This window comes from Pholis gunnellus (genome assembly GCF_910591455.1).
Source record: "Pholis gunnellus genome assembly, chromosome: 1".
NCBI lineage: Eukaryota > Metazoa > Chordata > Actinopteri > Perciformes > Pholidae > Pholis > Pholis gunnellus.
The window spans coordinates 15,195,436-15,210,494 of record NC_136528.1 but is presented as its reverse complement, the minus strand read 5'-3'; the positions used below and the strand labels follow the sequence as shown (position 1 = coordinate 15,210,494).

Here is a 15,059-nt window from a genome sequence, read left to right as displayed (position 1 = left end):
AAGCACTGGATTCGACAGTTTTGAAGCTAAAACATATAATCAAGTGAGACACACATTGGAGGGAAAATGATGTACGATGTACACTAGAAAAACAATCATGGTAGATTCCCATTTGATGAAGTAATACGGTAATAACAGTAATATTTTAATGGGTATCAATCTCCAATCATTACATTGATGCATTACAAGATTACAACTATGAAATCAATGAGGTCACTGTGCATGTTGAGTTTGAATCTTTCTTTGGCACAAGTTGACAGAAAGCCCATCACTGTAAAAAAAAGTTCAGTTGAAGTCCATGTTCCTTGCCAGCAGAGGGCGGTGTTGTTCCACTCTGAGTTTTGGTCAAACTCGACCAGCAAAGAGCTCAAAGTGGAAAAACTCGTACAAACTGGAAGACCCAAAGGTCACAAAGTCACAGCTCTGATGTGAGATATAATCACTCCTCACAACAACAAAAGAGAGAAACTATTCCGTTCATTAAATGTGCCATTTCTGACCTTAGTCTGAGTTGAAGGAATGTCACCAGTTACCACATATAGACACGGTCCTGTGCGGCCGGTATTTCATGAGCGCTAGGGGCAAAGGGGCCGAGTAAAACCAACGCACTGTGGAGCCCGGGGGTGGTTTATTAATCCACTGACTCAGTTAAAGCCTTTCTCTGCGCTGCGTGTGATTGTTTTACATCTGCTGCCTCCATTCAGTATTCACACTGGGACCACAGGAGACACAGCAGGGAGCTAGTAAAAAAAAAAAAGTGCAGCCGTGAAGTAAATCATCTTCAAATACTTAGTGGTGAGGAAAGACACGAGGACAGACAGAGAAGTGTTCTGGTGAAACCCATGGAAAATGTGAAGCGAACGCTCTTTTTTTTTTTCCACTGTAATAAAACTGTTTTTGTCCCGGGACTCCTGCGTGTGATTTCTCTCTCGGTGTGTTTTTAAGGTGACGCTGACGGGTCAGAAACAGCAGGCGGGGAAAACTGGTTTGGGAGGGTGCAGCAGAGACCTCTGGCCCAGTCTGACACTGGGAGGGTTATAATGTCGACTTGTCTGTACACGACAGCTCTTCTCTTCCACACAACTGTACTTTAAACGCACACATTGCCCAGCCCATAATAACCACATTACTGTAACTTGATTTAAAAACAAGGGGGCCGGGGATGACTCAGTCAATGATGAGAAAGTGAACCAAGCCACGCGCGTTTCATGAAGAAACCATATTTTAAAACAAATAAATAATGATCCTCATATTGTGGTGTTACCGTGTTTTTCTTGTGTATTAGCTGCACACATGTCCATTAAACACCTCGTTTCTTTTACGGCCTCTGTCACAGGACCAACAGGTTGAATGTAGTGCCTCGGTGTACATTCTGTTGTATTTGTGTCTTCTGCTGCTTGCTTTTGTGTCTGGCCACCATCACTCACATCATCCTGTTAGCGTGGGAGGCTCTTCCTTTCCCATGTCAACCATGTTCTCACACACACACACACACACACACATATTCACACTCGCAGCACCACCACGCACTTATGAGACTGCATGGTGACTATCAAAACAAACATTTACCTTTGTGTATATATACCACTGAGGTATAATATACAACAAGTTGGGCAGTTTATTGATTTTGTCACATGCGGATTCATTTTTGTGATGGAGGGCTACAGATTTCCTTTGAAGGTCGCAACCTTTCAAAAGACAAGCGGTGCAACTGTGCTCGAAATAAAGAGCATCTCAGTGCTGTCACAGGAGCATCAGAGCAGCTGTATACATACAAATAAAAACTGGGCTTCTTCTGTCCGAGCTCCACAGCTGAGAAAGGTTTGATTTCACTCTCACATTCTATATTTGACTTCTTTTAACGCAGAACAAATATATTAAATATCATAAATAGCGATGTCTTGGACTCGCGCACAGCTGAAATGCTCTGTGGTGAACTCTGTTGGTAGCTGTGTTGATTCATGGGAGTGAATCTGCTCTAACACCACAGGAATATGAACAGCACGGTGCGAAGCGCGACAGACCGACATCAAGTGGGCGTCTGCAGAAAGCACATCACTTTCCGCTGTACCGTTTAGGTTGCTGCAGAGGCCAAACATGAACCTATGGTCTGATAAATCACTTTGCATAAAACAATCTGAAAACCCACGACGTCATTTTTTATCGAGTGCATCGTTGCTCTAATTACTCTCAATTTGATTCACTCGGTTTTCTTAAGTAAAAAAGGTTTCCACACACATTGTGTCAGAAACATTTTCGTTAGGCTTCACCCTCGACATTACAGCTGCGCTCGATGTAAACCTGGACGACTTGATTTGGGGCCATTTGAAGAAAGATTGTACTTATTTTGGAAGTGAATTTAGTAGGAAGACCTTATTTTTCTCTTGTTTTCCTTACGAGAAAAATCAGCGTGTTGTCTAAAGGCAAAAAATATAAAGCACAAAGTACACTTGATTTCACACAAGCGATATTTTACAATTATTTTACATAAAACAAGGCACATCAATAGGGCAGAAGTGAAAGAGCGCTTTGAGTGGAGCCCGGCCGATGAGCAGTTTCACATGCTGATAGTGTCGTCTCAGATTTACTGGTATTGGTGATGAAAGCCGGTGATTCAGCGCTGCCTGCCATCGTTAGTGTGGCTCTGAAGGGAGATCCTCTGCATATGACTGGGAGGGGGGGCTCCCTCATCAAAATACAAATCTGCTACTACAAATACTACTACTCGTGCTGCTGCTCTCACGCAGGCTTACATCAGATGGGTCCTTCCCTGATGGCTTTTAATGCCCATTGTATGCCCAAAAAAACCACTCCCACAATGTGGCTAGAATATGTCCCGAGGTCAGTTTGTGCGGCTTTTTAAAAAAAATAAATCGTCGCTGCTCGAGAAACAAACGTATTGTCAGATCTACATGTGCTGAATGAATTGTCGTCGGGAGATTCTTTAAACTGTGATTGGGTAATCCCACGCCTCCATTTCTAAAGTGCATGTCAAAGAGAGGTATATAAAAAAGATTTCCATAATGCAAAACAGAAGCAGATACGATAAACATGTCTCCTGTCGAAATGGAAACTGGGTAATTATCATAACCCTCTGTGACACATTGTGACCCGGGCTTAGAAAACATTATTCTGGCAGAGCAGATTAAAGCAAACAACTCAGAGATCGACTGATCCTCGAAGTCCAGCAAATGAAGACAACACGGCACAACGGAAAAAACATTTGTGCAAAGGGAAGAAAAAGAGGCAAGACGTTCTGCCTGCAAGAGGGAATATCAAAGCACACAGTTTCCACTCGCAGGTCCCTGTAATGACACGCACAGTCCACGTCTTCACAGAGCCCCAGGTATGAGAGGAAACGTGAAGAGAAAATCACACACACACACACACACACACACACACACACACAGTGGAAAGAAATGGTCATTTGATGGAACTTGTCTTGAAATCTCCCTGGTCGGCTCAGTAAAGCTCTCTCTGGTTTACTCGTTCAACTCTGCTGCTGCTCTGTGATCTGTGTTATTTTCATTTCACGTTTGGAGTAAGTGAGTGAGTGAGTGAGTGAGTGAGTGAGTGAGTGAGTGAGTGAGTGGGTGGGTATAGATCTTTAGAAAGTCAGTTTCTCAAAGTCCCTCGTTTCTGTGAGTCATCGCTGGATTTCCCATTTTTGATCTGTAAGCGATTGAAAAGACTCGCCTTTTCATCGGCTCCACTCAGCAGATGACCACAGGACCGGGCTTTTAGGGAACCACTGGAGCCCAAACGGCCGCCCGGGGAGATCGGCAAAGCTCATTACGATGCTTAATAATGATATATAGTGTAGGTCTTATCAGCAGAGGGCATGACGCTCTTCCAGTCATTTAATGGCTGGTGGTCAGGATCCACTTATGGAAGTTAATAGATTTGTTCTCTTCCTATTGGTTAATGTTTCCTTTACTCCTGTTCCATGAGGACAATATACAGCAGGAGAGCTGCAACCAACGATCATTTTCATTATTGAAATAATTGTTTGGTCAATAAAATGTCAGGAAAGTAGTGAAAAACACCCTAAAGCCCAAGGTGTCTTCATAATAGCTTGTTTAGTCAGTGCAAACTCCAAAGATATATGAAAAATAAATATCTGTCGATCAACTAATCATTGGCTTAAGAGTAGAGTTTAAAGAATAGTATCTTCAGCAGAGCAGCTGAGGCGACTCATCGATGTAAACTTCGTATACACACGTTTCAGCCGCTGTACGTTCAGCAGAGGAGTGAAATCTACTTCACTGCACTGGGTTGAGAAATGTGCCTGGTATTCATTTTCCAGTCAAACGCTGGCGCTCGATGGTTTTGGCTGACGAGCACAAAATCAACTCTGACACAATGTAACAAACAAAATTCTAGGCTAAATTGAAGACGGCGCTGTTAATGTTCAAAATAATTAGATAATCAGACTCATGAACTTCAAGTCAATATGCTGCTCTCATCCCCGCTGAGGGATTTCCAGGCTTCCCCTCCTTCCGTCCAAAGAGAAAGGCAGCAGGCTGCCAAGGCCTCTGCATTACACTCTCTAAGACCTTAATTGTACGGAAAGATGACACACAGAGTCCGTTTCCACTCGTTTCAGGGGAAAAGAGCAGCAAACGTTTGCCATTGTTTTTAACGAGCAGCAGCAGCGGCGGCATTTAATGGAAACATATTTTCCTTCCACTGTTGTTTTTCTCATGCCATGGAATCAAGAGCTCTGTGCTATTACTCTGTTATGGTTGGTTAATGGCGGCATGAAGCCTCTGAATGAGAAGGTCCCCTATACACACGTCCGTGTCCATAAACAACACAAATATGATTTATATCTGGTTGTTTCAGACAAATAATCAAAGTTAAATGAACTACAGACATGTTTACATTTCTTCCTGGCGCTGCACACACACAGACACACACAGACACACATAGCAATATCAGAAGTTATGATTATGGAGAAAGTAGTTTGTCTATATTTGTCTATGCTTTTACTGTAAGTTATTTTGCTTCACACGGTTGTTGAATGATCTTTGTGATGGCAGCTATTAAACGACAATAAATGAGGCAGTTACACCTTTACAGTACAAAAAGAAATTGGGCAAGTTCAAATAAACTTTTCATGTCTTTCCAAAGAAAGATTGTGAACCAGGATCATTTACAACGGTAGCCCAAAAACCAAAGGTCACTTCCAAGTTTAATTTAATGTATAATTCCATTTAGGATACAACTGGAGTCGTATTTCTCAACACCTGTCAAAAGTGAATCCAATATTCACTGGCGTTAGCCCCGGTTTTAGCCGGCCAACTCCTGAGAAGTATATCCAAGTCTTTTTTTTTTGGATTGCTAGACGTTGGCTTCTTCAGCACTCACTTGTTTTCCTCATTTACGGCTCTCTGCCATTTTGCAACATACAGGGAGCGTGCAGTCAGCCCATGAGCTGGAGGAGACTGTTGACTCTCAGTGCGATTGGCAGCGCTGACAAGCCTTCGTCTTTACAAAGAGCTACTTCTTTGATGTTACACAATAGTCAGACATCATTACCGCTCTCGTACCTCTCAGATAAATATAAGGCTGCAGTCAGAAGCCGGTGAGACTGACCAACAGCTAGCGTGACTAACAAAATCCACCTGCACCTCTAAAGCCCACTAGCTAACATGTAGTGTACACACAACCATTGTAGAATCACTACATGTTGCTTTTACATGAGTGTTTGTATGATTTAAACAAACCATGTTAATGAGTGAGCATTACAGGTGCTGGTAGGCGGATTTTGTTACCTTTAGTCGGAGCCAGACTTGCTAGTTTTCCCATTTTCAGTGTTTATGCTTATTTAGGGTTAGGGTTAGGTTTGGTGGCTGCAGCCTGATAGCTTATGTCGAGATTAATTGAAAAAAATATGTTTAACCCTTTCAGATCACAGCGACGTTCATATTGTGCACCTATTTAATAATATATGCAGAAAAATACAAAAAATAAATCTATTTCTTTGTATTTCTATATTTAAACCTTTCTGCCTTCTCTCCTGTTACTTACGTAAGCTAGAACCAACCAACTTAAACCAATAATATCATGACATCCCTCCATCAATCAATATGAAACTTTAGTGCAGGGTGGGGTTGTGAAGCCACGGCTCCACATCGCACTACATTCTAAGCCCGCACACTTTTTTTGCGGTCCAATCAAAAGGGAAATATCCGATTTAAATCCCTCTTGTACCTGCACACGGCTCAAATGTTTGGTTTCACTGAGGAATCCGTCACAGTACAGAAGCTAATGACGCTCTAACTTCTGCTTCACTGGGACTTTCACATACGGAGAAGAGTAGTCTTGATCTTCTCATCTAACTCTGAGCAATAAAGCAGCTACTCAATATGTAGAAGTCATCATTTTGATAGAACAATGATGCTTAATTGATCTTTAAATTTAGAAATAGCAGAGGACATGTGTGCAAACGGAACAGTAAAAACATGTATTGAAAAGACGTGTTCACTGCATCGTGCATCGTATATTTGATTACATCTGCAATACAGGATGTGTCACTCCCTGTGTGTGTTCATTTGTGTCATTACTACTGAGTCTGTGTCACTCCCTGTGTGTGTTCATTTGTGTCTTTACTACTGAGTCTGTGTCACTCCCTGTGTGTATCTGTGTGCGTTCATTTGTATCATTATTACTGAGTCTGTGTCTCTCATAAGGAGTACTGCCGGCAGGGCTCGGCCTCCATGCCGTGCTCACAGTTTTGAGGCAGCTGTGGATTTGGGCAGGGCCGGGCCGACAAAAGAGCAGCTTTTGTTGTGAGCACGCTGCACACTACTGACACCCCAGTAACTGCTTACACACACACACACACACACACACACACACACACACACACACACACACACACACACACACACACACACACACACACACACACACACACACACACACACACACACACACACACACACACACACACACACACACACGTGCTATCCCTTCCCATTCATGCTCTGTAAACATGATCGTCACATGCTGATTGATTGCTTACATGCACGGTTCGGCAGCACAGAGGCTTCATATTCTGTCACCACGACGGCTGTAATCATCGCTACAGGACGGCCTATTCTTCAGCTCCTGTGTTTACGTAGAAGCCAAACACACAAAGTTTTCAGGGCTTTGGCAAACCTGGTTGATAATCTCGCAGGGGATTGATGTTAATTCATATAATAACAGTAATAATATTCTATAATAAGTACATCAATCATCTCTACCTGTAATAACAAAAGAGAAGAGAACCTGTACTTATTTTATTTTATCATGGTCTCTTCGCTGAATGTGCCAAACAGTGACCATGAAAAATGCTCTTTAATAATATTTAAGGAATACTTTACTCTTCTGTTTTGATTCGGACATCAAAGCAGTAGAAATACACAAAGCCGCACATCTTAACAACATTCGGTTATGTCCCGTGCTGCTTTGTAGAAACGTTCCTTCTTTTCTTTTTTCCAGTTCATTGCCTTTGTTAACGTCTTCTTTTTCTCATGTTCCCCGCAAAATCGAATGAAAACAAAGCCTTGCCGTCTGTCTCCTGTGATCTCAAAGAGACTATTGAACATTAAATATATATTCTACATCATTTTTATGATTATATATTATTTGTAATAGGGGACATTTCACGTTAACTTAATTTGGTGTAAATGGAGAATATCAAAATATAAAAAAATCTTTTTTAAAAAGAATGAAATGATCAAGCACATGTCAGATTGGATATGTCGGCTGAGTGACCCTGCAGTGGGGTTGGATTCTGACCTCGTCTGTCCATCTGTCTGTCAGTCTGTCTTCTCACCTCCTGTGTCTCCTGCTTTGCACGGCGCACACAAGCGGCATACTCACACCTCCACAAACATCAAACAGACAGACACAAACACAATACCCCGTCCAACGCACACACACACACACACACACACACACACACACACACACACACACACACACACACAGACACACATCACAAGCATGCTCTGGTGTGCGTCACAAGGGCCATCTGCTTGCTAACCAGAGCAGTTTTCTGCTCGTATTCCCTCTCATGCCACCGACAGACGTCTGTGATTCTACTGCAGGAGTTCGCTTTCATGTATAACGGCCGTACGATGAAACAATGACTCAGTCTCAGCTTTCTACAGGTCAGAAAACGGTTCAAAGACACATTTTACCCAAACATTTTAATAAAAGATGTATTTTAAGAGTGGATGAAATAATACCGCGTGAGTACAAATCATGAGCTGAAGGGAGTGAAGTTGATGCGACATCATTCTCAAATGTCTGACGTGTTAAAGGGTGACGTGTTGATGTTAATCACAGTGATTATATACACTGCCTTGAAAAGCGAATTATGCATAATAGCTCTGGATTTTATTTGGATGTTATGTATGCATTAATGCCCATCCCAATCTGTCTGTCTGTCTGTCAAACTGGGGTGAATATGGTCTACTTAAAGAAAAAGAGTGTGACCTCCTAAAACTGGGAGCTGGGTGTAAGCTTCCCTCTGCTACTTCAAAACATGGCCTACAGAGCTGGTCTGGCACACAAAGCTATTTTTAGCCACCGGCTCGAAGTACATTCCCAGTTGAACCGTGTCATTTATAACATTTTCTCACACTTCTTTCTTCTTTTTTTTTTGCGAGAGCACAGCCAGCTACTTTCGGAGTGTGTCTGTGTCTGCATGTGTGATCGGGAGAGGCACGACTAAATCAGAGTTTCAGTTTTGTGTGTGAACACGTTTTATGGTGCACATTGTCTGTAATAAAGAAAGACAGAAAAGAGACGATGAAACAGTTTTTTTTTTTTTAGGACATATGTTTAAACGTGTGTGTTAGCGTGTGTATGCATAAGTATTACGCACTGGTAAACCTCAGCGGTTGTCGGCCTTTCACACATGACTTATTGACAATGGCCCTGTGATAATTAGGCTGACCCTTGCTAGCACACAATATCACACCTCCCTGACAGCCTCGCCAGGCTATTCATTAACCCTAAACCTTCAGGACCCTCATTTGAATATGACACCGGGGTTAATAAAACCAAAGCAAGGCTCTGAACGGCAGATAAGGACGTAAATGATTGGGAATAGCTCGGACACACACATTTTAAGAAAATAAGTAAGAGTTCATGTGACAAAAGCTGCTAAATGCATGCGCTGACTTCACGGCCAATTGTTAGGTCAACAAGTTCTCCTGAGCGTGCTAATTAGAGTTGTTAATGCATGTACACACACACTCACGTACACACAGACGCACACAGGATGCAGCAGCACACAGCTGTAGTTTCTGTGTTTCAGCTTCAGTCTTTGCAAGTAGCACAAAATGATGCAATCCTCTCCCCCTCCCCAGCTCCAAGAAGCTTATGATACTATAGTTATCAGTCCTATTGTGTATATGTTACCCAGTACTAAGTGGATGGAGTGAAGGTGCGTGTCTACTGGGTGTCTCGTTTGAATTGTTTTTGGGTGCTTGCAACCAAATCTGATCAAGTGCCTTTTCTTAGTGAGTTGAAAGTTAAATGAACTTGTCACAGACATCCTGTGCTCTTCTTTGTCTCTTTCCCCAAACTGACAAATCACAGTAAAACGGTCGGTTGATGTCATTGCTCTCAATGACTGTCAGAGCTTTTCAGCTCGTTAAAGACATTAATTGGACACAAAATGATTTTGCAGTCACAGAGGTTAACATCCTAGATAAATATCTTACCATCGTCCAGCGTGATGTCCTGTAGGCCGATGGAGCGGAAGGTGGGCTCCCTCTCTTCGGGCTCCTCTTTGATGTCCAGCCTCTCTCCGTCCGAAGGGAACGGCCCCTGAGGGCTTAGAGGGTGAACCAGGGGCCCCGCTGCCACCGGGGACAGGCTGGCCATGACCGGGCTTGTAGCCTGGGGAGAGGGCTGTCCTGAATGCTGCTGGTGCATGGGCCCCAGAGGACTGCCGCCAGAGATGGGGGAGGAGGAGGTGGGAGACTGGTAGGGCAGCGAGTGGAGCTGAGGGGAGGAAGGCCCAGAGTGGGGAGAGGGGATCATGCGTGGAGCAGGGACGCTGGATGGTGTGGGACACGAGGACGACCTTTGACTTACTGGGTGGTAGCCCATAGCCCTCTGCAGTTGGGAGGAGTGCTGCCCTACAAGGGGGTGGCCACCGGGAGAGGGCACCCGGGTGGGATTTGGGGAGCAGTGATAGCCTCCGAGTGTGTGCAGGTGTGGGGATGAGGGGGCGAGCAGGGGCTGCTGGCTCTGGGGAGACCCAGCGATGGGGTTGGTGGTTGAAGAGGAGGGAGCTGATGGTGAGGAGCAAGGGGAGGAAGGGTACACCATTCCCATGCTTATTGGGTGCGACGCCGCACTGGGGCTGTGCTGAAAGGGCATCCGCTCGTAGCCCTGAGGAGGAAGGCTGGACTGGCCGTTGAAGGGCAGGCTATGACTATGACTGTGGCTGTGCTGCATAGACTGGTAGGAGGGCCGGGGAGGAGCAGGAAGAGGATCGGGGGCAGAGCTCGGGTGGAACGTCATGTGGCAGTCCGCGGGAGGGTGGTGCAAGCTGCGACCCTGGAGGTGAGGCAGGTGCTGGAAAGATGGGGAGCCCAGGGAGGAGCAGGGGGCCTGCAGGGGTAGCAGGCCAGGTCCGGAGCCGGCGGCCAGGCCACGAGGGGAGCTGGACAGAAGGCTGTCCGATGGGTGGCACTGCTCAGGAGAAGGCAGCTGGGTGCGCACCAGACTGGCAGCGTGTGCCAGGGGCATGGACATAGAGGGTACTGCAGAGAGGTCCAGCTCTTCTCTATGCTCCTGTTTCACCATGACTAAAAGAAGAGAGGTTTGCACATAGAGAGGGAGGAACGGAGATGTGACGAAAGAGGAAAGACAGACAGGATGAAAGAGAAAAAAACACACACATTGTCAGTTACGTCTGTCAATAAAATCCTGAAGAGGAAAGGTAGAGTGACTTCAACCACCTACAAAAGGCAGTAGTTGTTTTAGGTTTTTCCTCAATCTCAACCCCCTGTAATTCCCAGAATCTGTGGCTATGAAGTTGAAATATGTTTCAGTAAAACCTGAAAAACTAGACCATGAGAATCTCAAAGCAGTAAAAATAGTGTCTGAAATGCATGTATTGTGAAATGTGTCTCCTTCCAGATGAAAAAAGACAAACATTAGTGACATTGTAATGGTAAATGGGGCCAATCTCTTTTACTGTGAAAGCTCACAGCACTGCTATGCCGATCGGTAACCTATTTCCCAATCTGGTGCCCTGTGACAGTGAGTTTTATTTTTATCCAGCTCTGAATTAGAGGGAGAGCATATGTTGTCGGTCCGGGTGCCATCATGTGAAATGTTGTGTGGGAAGAGGAGCCGAATGCCCCGCAGCCCAGATCAGACGGAAAGCAAACGAGTTCACTGCTCATGCCCTCTCCTCACCCCATCGTGCCTCTGGGAGTGAGAGGGAAGGGGGCACGAAAAGGGCAAACAGTGTTTAAGTCAAGTCCATTCTGGCAAAACAAATGGAGCCAGAGGGATATCAAGGGTAAGAGAAGGGTATCATAATGAATATTAAAACATAGAACATAATTGAAGTTTGGGTGTTTTAATATTTTGACCCAACATTAACCTACATAGACCTACAATCCCTGTTTGAAAAAGACATTTCGTCACCCAATTTTCTCAGAACGCATCCTTAAATGGGGCCAGGGCCTCTGCAGCCCAGCCCACGGTGAAACTTTTTTTCGTTTGCCACAATAAAGCAGGCGGTGTCCGTGGTGACACTAGCGGTGTCAGCAACCCAGCCTGACTGACAGAGCCGGGTTACTCTGCTCTGCTGATTGGCTGCCCCAATCTGTCAACGTCGAAAACAGGAACTGTCAGTGCCGAGTGGGCGTGCTTGCAAACAGAACGGCTGGGTGGGTGGAGGGGCGAGGCCGCTTATGTGCGTACACACACACACATAAACACACACACTGTTGTGGTGAGACTCAGGGGTTTGGATATGTCGCACAAAATGCTCACATTTCATTATATTCCGCCAACGGCGTTTTTCAGTTCGACTGGCTTCAAGAGAAACAATATCAAATAGCAGGAATGTGACTTTAATGAAAAACATTAAGGAAACTTTCAAAATATCACGACCGCCAAGTTTCCTTACTGCTAAAATAATTATATCAAACCACAACTCGTGGTCTATGTATAGCAAACGTTTCTTGGATAGCAAAAGATTTGCATCATAAAACCCCATGCAAGCACAGAACATGTGAGAGAGAAAAGGTGTAGGCTTCACAAAATAAACAGTTTGCAGGTGTTAGAGTTATTGTTAGTGGAAGAGCCCCCTCTAAACCACAGCGATGCTTTCTCTGGAGAGAGAAAGAGAGAAACGGGGTTAGTGAAACCCCTGTGGAGAAGTGTGCGACATGAAGAACGCGTTGCAAACGCCTCTGCTGTCACTCAAACTCTTGTCCCTTGGGGAATTAACTACGGCAGGAAGCAGTTCACCCAGAGGAATGCAAAGTAAAGCTCAAGAGGATCTCTTTGTGTAAAATATCTGTCAAAATGAGTTGCAGGAAAGTGACTTAGGATCATAACACTAGCACCTAAAAACAGCGTACGATTAGCAACACTGTGCTCCCTTGCCTTACCTGTTTTGTACCCTTTTGTAATGTAGCAATTGTAAGTCTAACCCGCCCCCCACCAATCCAACCCGCCACAGAAAGCCTCTCATTGATGGTGAAAGATTATTTCTAAAAGTCATGACACCCTCTCATCTCACCTGAAAGGTAAGTGAAGCGCTGGGATTGGCTCCTTTTCCGCTTGCCATTGCAGACATAGAACTGCACCTGCACAGCTGAGCCCACAGACTTACTGTGGTAGGGAGGGACGTCCACCACGATGCACGACTACAAAGACACATTTAACTTATTAACATACACTTATTGCCAACAAAACACAACACCATTTGCAATACAATAAAATGCAAGTACTAGCACAAAGAAATGTACAACAGACATGTGTATTAAGGTGCAAATACCTGTAATACAGACACAATGATGTAGAATAACTGACAACTTACTCCTTGAGTTTTCTCGTGCATTATCTTTGCCTCAACTTCCCATTGTGGTCGTCCATCTAGGGGGAATGGTAAAGAATAATAAAGCTAAATGCATAAGTCAATGATAATCCTACTGTCATAAACAGGCAGAAACATTACAAGTTGAAATGTTTACTGGTCATACTTCAGGAAATACTTTCATCCTTCCTGTCACTCTCAACTCTGTTTCTTTACATTCAATATTAAACCTTAAAATCATGAGAAAAGCGCCACATTTGACAGACGAGGATATCAGAAAAGACTCAGAAGAGTGATGAAGCAGAATACAGGACCATTGTATCACACCCTCACATAATGTACTAGCCAGTTTTTTGGACAAACACAAAACCTGCTGTCATCACTCATACAAGCAACTTCAAAAAGCGCCGTTAAAATAGGCAATAAAACCACAAAATTGAAATGAATGACTAACACAGAGGCAGTTATGAACACAGGCCACACAGGATCACTGATGAATACGGTTTCATAATTTAGACCCCTTTTGAATTATAGTGTGCTATTTTTCAAAGTAACTTTCCTCATCTGGAGTAGCTCTCTTTCCCTATTTTCCTAAAGATGATGTCAGTGTGCAGTGCTTTCTCAAACAGACAGGGCTCAAGAACCACACAAAGCTTCAGACGTTCAAAATGATGTCGTTTTTTAAAGGACTAGAAGCCGAACGGAGAAAATCCTTGCAGCTATTAAATAGTAATCAAATGTCCAAATATCCTGCTGTTTGTCTTGCCTGGTTAAAATTATGGAGAGAGCGGTGGAATAATTGTATTTATTTTAAAATGCCTCTACACACTACCAGGTTTCTGGCTATAAACATCCCTTCCAATTTTCCTATGAGGGATCAAACTATTTGGCCAGACATCTTAGGGGCAGCTGCTTGGAGGGAAGACGTCGGGGTGAAAACACTGACAGGACTGCCGTGTGGTTGGAAGAAATCATCTCAGCATCTTAGTGCTGTATAGTCTCTCAGTGGAGTCTTAATTCATTTGCAGTTGCCTGTATCATGGTGTGCACGCGGTGCAAGTATACTCTGCACCTGCACGGCCTCTTCCTAAAAAGCCAAAGGATTCCCCCAAATACCACCGTCAGGTCAGGGACGTTCAACAAGCACTCAACTGTAAGCCGTGTAACATTTAGGCTATTAAGCGTTCTACCAAAATCTACACTCTACTGTCGCTTTAAGTAGGTGATGTACTTGCGCTAATCTCACCCGAACATTATCCTTAGTCGTAGTAATCCACCGGCACATTAACCGTACCGACACACTCTATTGTGAAGATGACGGAGAAGGACCTTGAATGTCTTTGCGGCTGACAGCGGCGCATTATTGCAGAGCAGCGTGTTGACATTCAACAGGCAGGCGCAAGGGCCCCACATGCTCCGTCAGACAACAAGCGCCGACAGGAACCTCATACCTCATATAAGACAATGACTCGGATCATCGAGACGCCCTGCGCGCCCCATCAGAGGGTAAAAGAACGGTGATTACTGTTTATGTTGAGACGTCTTTGTACAGAGTACACATGCTGTGTTAGTCACTATTCAGGGCAGTCGGTGTTATTGCTTTTATATCAACAATCATCCTTGTAAAGTTGAAATACCAATTATGGACCTATTATACATTTGAATGTTTGATGCAGTCTAGTAACTGTGAAACCCTAATCCTGGTTGTAAGTAGAGACTATGCTTGTGAGACAAACAGTATTTATTTTGTTTAAAGGCCTTTCAGTTAGGAAGCTTTCAGAATATTATCCACTTGATCCTGAAGACCCAAGTAAAGGTTACATTAAGGTAACAAATAACAGAAGTCACACCAATGCTATGCACACCAAGAGACAGCAAAGCTAAACTATAGCATTACAGTTTGACATTGATGTGCTTTAAAATAGGATCTCACACAAACAAACGCTAGGACCTCTGTTTCTGTATATAGTAACGTCATTTATAG

General features: G+C 44.0%; 1 protein-coding gene across 2 annotated transcripts in view; it reads right to left on the bottom strand.

Annotated features, from left to right (window-relative positions):
* The window catches only part of nfatc3a (nuclear factor of activated T cells 3a), a 52,974-nt gene that overhangs the window by 2,510 nt on the left and 35,405 nt on the right, over window positions 1–15,059 (bottom strand). For both annotated transcript variants that reach the window (XM_079161605.1, XM_079161606.1), the window contains exons 7-9: window positions 13,079–13,134; window positions 12,779–12,905; window positions 9,729–10,823 (exon numbers count right to left, since the gene is read on the bottom strand). In XM_079161605.1, the coding sequence (XP_079017731.1) occupies window positions 9,729–10,823; window positions 12,779–12,905; window positions 13,079–13,134 (1,278 nt within the window). The remainder of the gene's footprint in view (window positions 1–9,728; window positions 10,824–12,778; window positions 12,906–13,078; window positions 13,135–15,059) is intronic.